Source organism: Triticum aestivum, chromosome 1A (genome assembly GCF_018294505.1).
Source record: "Triticum aestivum cultivar Chinese Spring chromosome 1A, IWGSC CS RefSeq v2.1, whole genome shotgun sequence".
Lineage (NCBI taxonomy): Eukaryota > Viridiplantae > Streptophyta > Magnoliopsida > Poales > Poaceae > Triticum > Triticum aestivum.
Genome location: NC_057794.1, coordinates 363,666,407 through 363,674,483, shown reverse-complemented (window position 1 = coordinate 363,674,483; position 8,077 = coordinate 363,666,407). Strand labels below are relative to the sequence as shown.

General features: G+C 49.5%; 1 protein-coding gene across 1 annotated transcript; it reads left to right on the top strand.

Annotated features, from left to right (window-relative positions):
- Positions 1 to 358: 358 nt before the first annotated feature.
- LOC123051161 (histone H4) lies at positions 359 to 908 on the top strand. Its single transcript, XM_044473970.1, has one exon. It carries the CDS (start codon positions 443 to 445, stop codon positions 752 to 754), a length of 312 nt encoding a protein of 103 aa, XP_044329905.1. The 5' UTR covers positions 359 to 442; the 3' UTR covers positions 755 to 908.
- Positions 909 to 8,077: the final 7,169 nt, after the last annotated feature.

The following is an 8,077-nucleotide window of genomic DNA, read 5'->3' as shown; positions in this document are numbered from 1 at the left end:
GGGCCTCTCTCTTCCGTGTATCAGCTGCCCCCTTCATGGTGAAGGTCTATCGTTAGCTGTTAAAGCCTACGGCCCAGGTGACTGCAAGATTTCTCAAAAAAAATGGTGATTGCAAGTCCGCAACCATCGCCCGCCACGTCACCGCTCCGCACCTCTGATCTCAGTAAACATCCGCCCTCCGTTCCTAATCCAACGCTTCGCAACCACCATCCCACGGATCGATCTCCTCCCTGTGTTTCTCCCAGCCACGTCACCGATCCTTGCGCAGCTCTCTCCACGAATCACGCGCTCGGAACCCAGCATCCCGCGGATCCGTCCCAAGCCCCTCTCCGGTATAAAGAACCACCACCGTTCAACCTCCACCGCATCAGACATCAAATCCCCAATCCCCAATCCCCTCCAATCCCACCTTCGGGACAGCAGCCAGCAAGCGTCGCCAGCCATGTCAGGCCGAGGCAAGGGAGGCAAGGGCCTGGGAAAGGGCGGCGCGAAGCGGCACAGGAAGGTGCTGCGCGACAACATCCAGGGGATCACGAAGCCGGCGATCCGGCGGCTGGCGCGGCGGGGCGGCGTGAAGCGCATCTCCGGGCTGATCTACGAGGAGACCCGTGGCGTGCTCAAGATCTTCCTCGAGAACGTCATCCGCGACGCCGTCACCTACACGGAGCACGCCCGCCGCAAGACCGTCACCGCCATGGACGTCGTCTACGCGCTCAAGCGCCAGGGCCGCACCCTCTACGGCTTTGGCGGCTGAGCCAGGGTCGTGCCTCGCGTGGGATTTAGATGTGGTTAGGCGGGTCGTCGTTCTGTGGTGTGTGCTTGTCCTGTGTGTGCGTGTGCAGCTGCGTGCTGGTGGTTGTAATGAGTTCCAGATTATAATATGGGTGTTCATCTCGCATTGGATTGAATCGTGTGTTTTGCTCTGATCTGACCACTGGCGAGGTCTGTCCCTGCAGACTTCGAACATTAGGCCGTTTGTTTGTACTACTAGTATGTTGAATGCAGAGTTTATAACTGTTGATTAACCACTGTTCGTTAGATTAGAACCTTCCTCCAGCGGTTTGTTTGATGAATCCAGAGTTGAGAGCTGTCGATGAATCACTGTTCGTTAGATAAATGGTTGGGCGGATGGTAGCGCGAGCTAAATGCTCAACTCAGTAGAAGTTGACGAGAATAGTTCAGTTTTTTTCTAGGGAAGGAGACTAGTTCAGGGCCTAAACACAGGAACAGAAAAAACACAGGATTAAAATGGTATGTTCATTGGATCCCTATAGGATTTGAGTTTGTTTGATTGTGTCAAAGAAAAACAAAGGATTCCTTCTAAGAGGTTTGAGTGGATGTTAGAATTTTTGTGAAATATAATACAAATGAATCTTTAGGAAAAAAAATCTACATGATTCAATTCTACGAATCAAACGATCAATATAGGAAAAATTCCTAAGAATTATAATCCTTCAAAGATCCTACGAAAATTCTTTAAATCAAAGAGACCCTCAGTTAGCATGTATCTACACGACTGTATCAACGTATCACTGTTTAATGATTGGCCCAACCTTAGGGCTCCTTTGATTCATCATAGGATTTTATTAAGCATCAGAATCATTATAAATCTTTCCTACATTGATTGTTTGATTCATATAGAATGGAGTCCTGTAATTTTTTTTGCCAGGGATTTGCATCCAATTAATTTATTTTAAAATAATTTTTTATTTCCTATGATGCAATCAAACACCAAAAATGATGTATATATTTTTTCGACGAAAATGATGTACAATTGAGACGAGTGTAACATTTTAATTCTATGTTTTTTCTATCTTCTGTTTTTTTTAACACAGTACACACGCTAATATGTACATACACTTATTTCTATGAATGCATTGCCATAGACATTTTCATGAACGTAAATTGCCCAGAAAACTTGAAATAAATTCAGAAAAACGCAAACTTCATTTTCAAGTCTGAAACTTAAACTCCGATGGAGACCCCCACTATCCAATCACAAGTTTTCGCCTATTTTTCTCATTGTTATCCTACGGATCAAAGAGTCCCTTAGGGCATTTCCAAGGTGGACCTGTAAATCTTCCGCAACCGTCCGGATCGCACTGTCCGGACCGTGAAAGCCATTCAACGCGGTCTTGTATTGGTCCGCGAGGCGGTCCAAACGAGATTTCTCTCGTAAACCGGAAACAAATGTGGGGAAGATTTACGGGAGTCCAGACCGATCTCACGCCCGCTTCTAACCGCCCTAACCTACCAAAACCCCTCTTCCCTCGCCCACGTGCGTTCCCTCCCGGCGCCAGCTGCCCGCGTTCATGCTGCTATAAAGCGCGCTGCTCAACTAGAAGACGGCTCGAGACTAACGTGACATCTTATTGCCTCCGCCATTGAAACGGCGCACCGGCCGAGGGCGCCGCCCGCGACGCGTCTCCGGTGCCCACGCCTGTTCAATGTTGGACACACGTGACTGGACGTGACGGGACGGATATCTACCATGCCCGTTCAATGCTGTTGTCCGTCCGTATGCCGCCATTAAGCAGGGTTGCCGGTCGAGAAACCCACTCCAACGCCACACACTAACTCACCCGGACGCCTCGCCTCATCAGAATCTGATATATAAAGGTAGCCACACCCGGCTAACTCCACACCACACCACAAGCACATCCACATCCTCCTCCCTTGCACTGCGTCCGTCATGACCGCTAGCGGGAAAGCACTGTAGGACAGTTCGTCGCTGGAGATGAAGCACGCGGTGGCCGCCCTTGCCGCTCGCCTGGCATATGCGCTGTGCCTGGCGGATCGAGGCCGGCTTGCCGGCCAGCTCGCCCGAGGTCTCCGACGATGAGTACGACACCACGATGGAGACGGGCTCCGACGACTCCGCCCCGAATCCCGCGCCTCTTGTGCACGCCGGCTTCACCATGGAGCAGGCGCAGACACACTTCAACGTTGTCATGGCGGGGGTGCAGCCTGTGCCGGCGTTCCACCAGGCATAGGAGGAACAACGGTACAATTTGTTCCTCCTGGAGCAACACCAGCTGACGGAGGGCCAGATCTACAGCGAGAGCATGAGTGAGGAGGCCGTGATGAACCCAAATTTCATCACGGAGCAGTGTGCCATCTACTATGCCATCCATGCTTAAGTCGCCACTCGCCAGGAGGCAGGAGTCGCGGAGGCGCAACTGCAGGCGTCGCGAAGGAGAACAACTCCAGCTACGCCTCCTACGCGTCGCCGATGAACCATCAGTCGGCCCGATGGGACGACGACAACACCGGCGCCACCATTTCCCTCGTGGACATCACATCCACCAGCGACGAACAAGGCGTGAACTCCTCCGAGGATGAGTAGGCGAAGAGAGGCAACAGGGTCTGGTGTCCTATGTGGGTCGGTCTGTCTCCCTTGTTCTACTCTTCCTTACCGGAGACCGCACCTTCACTTGTCGGTCTTATCGTGAGTGCTCATGGAGACGGCGGAAGAAGGACGACACAGGCTTGGTTCAGGAGCGAGTCTTTTATGTTGTTCTAAATGTTTGAAATGTAATTAAATCTGCCGTGTTTGTATGAAATCCGACTGTGTTTACATTTTTTTGAAATGGTCAAGGGGGGGGGGCTCCCCACCTAAATATATTTCAAAGTGGCCTTGATAACATAAGATTGATCCAATTTATGAGGAAACCAGGCCGAAAACCGTACAAGAGAGGATAGAACAAGAAGAGAAACAACAAAATGGACGCCCCATACAAGGCACGCCTAGCTAGCAGACCAGGGACAACACCACAAGAGGTACAATTAGATGAGGGGAGTCATCGAAGGATCACAATACCAAGAGTCCAAGACTTGACAAGCGGCCTAACACATCCCACAACGTGCGTACCGAACACCACGGCGCAACAAAGGAGCATCCACAATCAACGAGTGACAAGCACGAACCTTGACTGGGAGCTCCGCCATGAAAATTTGAAAACGATTAGAAGATTGGGGAGGCATCTTGCATCATCATTGAGCAAAGATTAACCAAGACAACGCCAAGAGCACGAAGATCGCAGCACCACAACAACAACCATGTGAGGGTCTTGAGCAAGCACAACAATAAAGGGCGACACTGACACCACCATACCGTCATTGACCCATCCGACCGCACCATCACCACCAACATCCCGCATCAAGCACCACCTACATATCAACCAAGCAGACCCCAAGATGATGCCTTCAAGAAGGATCACGACACCAGTTGCGCCACCATCATCCGCATCGGGAGTACCTGGGCCAGGGGTTTCCTGCGGGGTCTCAACTTCCATCTTCATCTGACCAAGCAAGGTGAACCTTGAACGTTGGTCGTCTGGTCGGCACCCAACAACACCCCGCAAGGGAGAGGTGTCGTACATGAATGAAGTCGTCTAGAGAGGAACACACCCCGCTAACGCGGCTTCGGATGGAAAAATTGAAACCACTCGAAGGAGTGGCCGAGTCTAGATGACGCTGACACACGAATATACCAAGTCGAGGCCTTCAGGAAGGAATGCAACACGAAGCACGCCACCATCGACTGTTCCGGGCTGACCAAGAACAAGGGTTTCCCCTGGTGCCTCGAAGGGGAAGTCACTGTGACAGCGATGCCTCGAAGGAGGTAAGCTGCACCCTCGGGCATCGCTGTCACTAGCTCCAACCAGAGCAGGGGCTTTCACCCAAGTGAACAAGCCACCTCTGAGGAGGACCGGTAGACTGTGAGTTGCTGCTCCCTGCTCCCGCCACCTACTGCGCGAACACATAGCCGCCACCAGCCGCCAAGCTGCAGGTCAACAGTTCAGTCAGGAGGGCTGCCACCCCAATCTGATGCCTGGCAGAACGAGCAGTGAGTCCAACTCGCACAACCGCCGCCCCCAACAACCATATCCACCCAGCCAACGCGTGAGGATCGGATCCGGCCGCGACAGCCTGGATCTGGAGCTTGAAGCCGCGACCAGAGCACACCTAGCTTGCGGTGTTGCTGCATCCGCCAAGTGACGCAACAGACGAGCCAATCCCCCTAGCCCACCACCTCCATCCACACCGGCCGCCACCCGCGAGGACCCAAATCTGGCCTGAACGGGCGCCCATGAGCGCAACCGCGTGAAGGAAATATGCCCTAGAGGCAATAATAAAGTTATTATTTATTTCCTTATACCATGATAAATGTTTATTATTCATGCTAGAATTGTATTAACTGGAAACATGATACATGTGTGAATACATAGACAAACAGAGTGTCACTAGTATGCCTCTACTTGACTAGCTCGTTGATCAAAGATGGTTATGTTTCCTAGCCATAGACAAAGAGTTGTCATTTGATTAACGGGATCACATCATTAGGAGAATGATGTGATTGACTTGACCCATTCCGTTAGCTTAACACTTGATCGTTTTAGTTTGTTGATATTGCTTTCTTCATGACTTATACATGTTCCTATGACTATGAGATTATGCAACTCCCGTTTACCGGAGAAACACTTTGTGTGCTACCAAACGTCACAACGTAACTGGATGATTATAAAGGTGCTCTACAGGTGTCTCCAAAGGTACTTGTTGGGTTGGCGTATTTCAAGATTAGGATTTGTCACTCCGATTGTCAGAGAGGTATCTCTGGGCCCACTCGGTAATACACATCACTTAAGCCTTGCAAGCATTGCAACTAATGAGTTAGTAGTGGGATGATGTATTATGGAACGAGTAAAGAGACTTGCCGGTAACGAGATTGAACTAGGTATTAAGATATCGACGATCGGATCTCGGGCAAGTAACATACCGATGACAAAGGGAACAACGTATGTTGTTATGCAGTTCGACCGATGAAGATCTTCGTAGAATATGTAGGAGCCAATATGGGCATCTAGGTTCCGCTATTGGTTATTAACCAGAGAAGTGTCTCGGTCATGTCTACATAGTTCTCGAACCCGTAGGGTCCGCACTCTTAACGTTCGTTGACGATATAGTATTTATGAGTTATGTATGTTGGTAACCGAATGTTGTTCGGAGTTCCGGATAAGAGCACAGACATGACGAGGAACTCCAGAATGGTCCGGAGATAAAGTTTGATATATGGGATAATAGTGTTTGGTCTCCGGAAGGGTTCCAGAATTCACCGGAAGGGGTTCCAGATGTTTTCCGAAATGTTTGGGTACGAGAACACTTTATTTGGGCCAAAGGGGAAAGCCCACAAGGTTTTTGGAAAGCGCAAAAGGAAGTTTTGCGAAGTCCAGGGGCCATACGCCAGGGTCCCTGGCGTCTGGGTCCATATGCCGGGAACCCTGGCGTCTGGCCCTGGAGTCCGAGAAGGACTCTTGCCTTTTGGGTGAAACCGACTTTGTGGAGGCTTTTACTCCAAGTTTCGACCCCAAGGCTCAACATATAAATAGAGGGGTAGGGCTAGCACCCAAGAGACATCAAGAAACACCAAGCCATGTGCCGGCTACCCCGTCCCCTCTATTTTATCCTCCGTCATAGTTTTCGTAGTGCTTAGGCGAAGCCCTGCGGAGATTGTTCTTCACCAACACCGTCACCACGCCGTCGTGCTGCCGGAACTCATCTACTACTTCTCCCCTCTTACTGGATCGAGAAGGCGAGGACGTCATCGAGCTGAACGTGTGCTGAACGCGGAGGTGCCGTACGTTCGGTAATTGATCGGGACGGATCGTGAAGGTGTACGACTACATCAACCGCGTTGATAAACGCTCCCGCTTACGGTCTACGAGGGTACGTAGACAACACTCTTCCCTCTCGTTGCTATGCATCACCATGATCCTGCGTGTGTGTAGGATTTTTTTTGAAATTACTACGTTAACCGACAGTGGTATCCGAACCAGGTTTTATGCGTAGATGTTATATGCACGAGTAGAACACAAGTGAGTTGTGGATGATACAAGTCATACTGCTTACCAGCATGTCATACTTTGGTTCGGCGGTATTGTTGGATGAAGCAGCCCGGACCAACATTACGCGTGTGCTTACGCGAGACTGGTTCTACCGACGTGCTTTGCCCATAGGTGGCTGGCGGGTGTCAGTTTCTCCAACTTTAGTTGAACCAAGTGTGGCTACGCCCGGTCCTTGAGAAGGTTAAAACAACACTAACTTGACGAACTATCGTTGTGGTTTTGATGCGTAGGTAAGAACAGTTCTTGCTCAGCCCGTAGCAGCCATGTAAAACTTGCAACAACAAAGTAGAGGACGTCTAACTTGTTTTTGCAGGGCATGTTGTGATGTGATATGGTCAAGACATGATGCTATATTTTATTGTATGAGATGATCATGTTTTGTAACCAAGTTATCGACAACTGGCAGGAGCCATATGGTTGTCGCTTTATTGTATACAATGCAATCGCTCTATAATCACTGGCAGAGCTATTTGTATTGCTGCAGGGGCCATGGCCCCCCCAGCCTATGGATTTTTTGTGAAGAAACTTTTTTTGGTTGTACAAATTGAGAGAAATACAGGTTTTGGCCCCTCCAAAAAATTATAATTCACCATTGGCCCCCTCAACCATTCCTCGCTAGCTCCGCCACTGCCTGTAATGCTTTACTTTATCACTAAGCGGTAGCGATAGTCGTAGAAGCAATAGTTGGCGAGACGACAACGATGCTACGATGGAGATCAAGGTGTCGCGCCGGTGACGATGGTGATCATGACGGTGCTTCGGAGATGGAGATCACAAGCACAAGATGATGATGGCCATATCATATCAGTTATATTGATTGCATGTGATGTTTATATTTTATGCATCTTATTTTGCTTTGATTGACGATAGCATTATAAGATGATCTCTCACTAAATTTCAAGATAAAAGTGTTCTTCCTGAGTATGCACTGTTGCCAAAGTTCATCGTGCCCAGACACCACGTGATGATCGGGTGTGATAAGCTCTACGTCCATCTTCAACGGGTGCAAGCCAGTTTTTGCACACGTAGAATACTCAGGTTAAACTTGACGAGCATAGCATATGCAGATATGGCTTCAGAACACTGAGACCGAAAGGTCGAGCGTGGATCATATAGTAGATATGATCAACATAGTGATGTTCACCATTGAAAACTACTCCATTTCACGTGAT

Bases quoted from the DNA above. Each gene is read 5' to 3' on its own strand.
- LOC123051161 (XM_044473970.1), top strand. From the start codon at position 443: ATGTCAGGCCGAGGCAAGGGAGGCAAGGGCCTGGGAAAGGGCGGCGCG.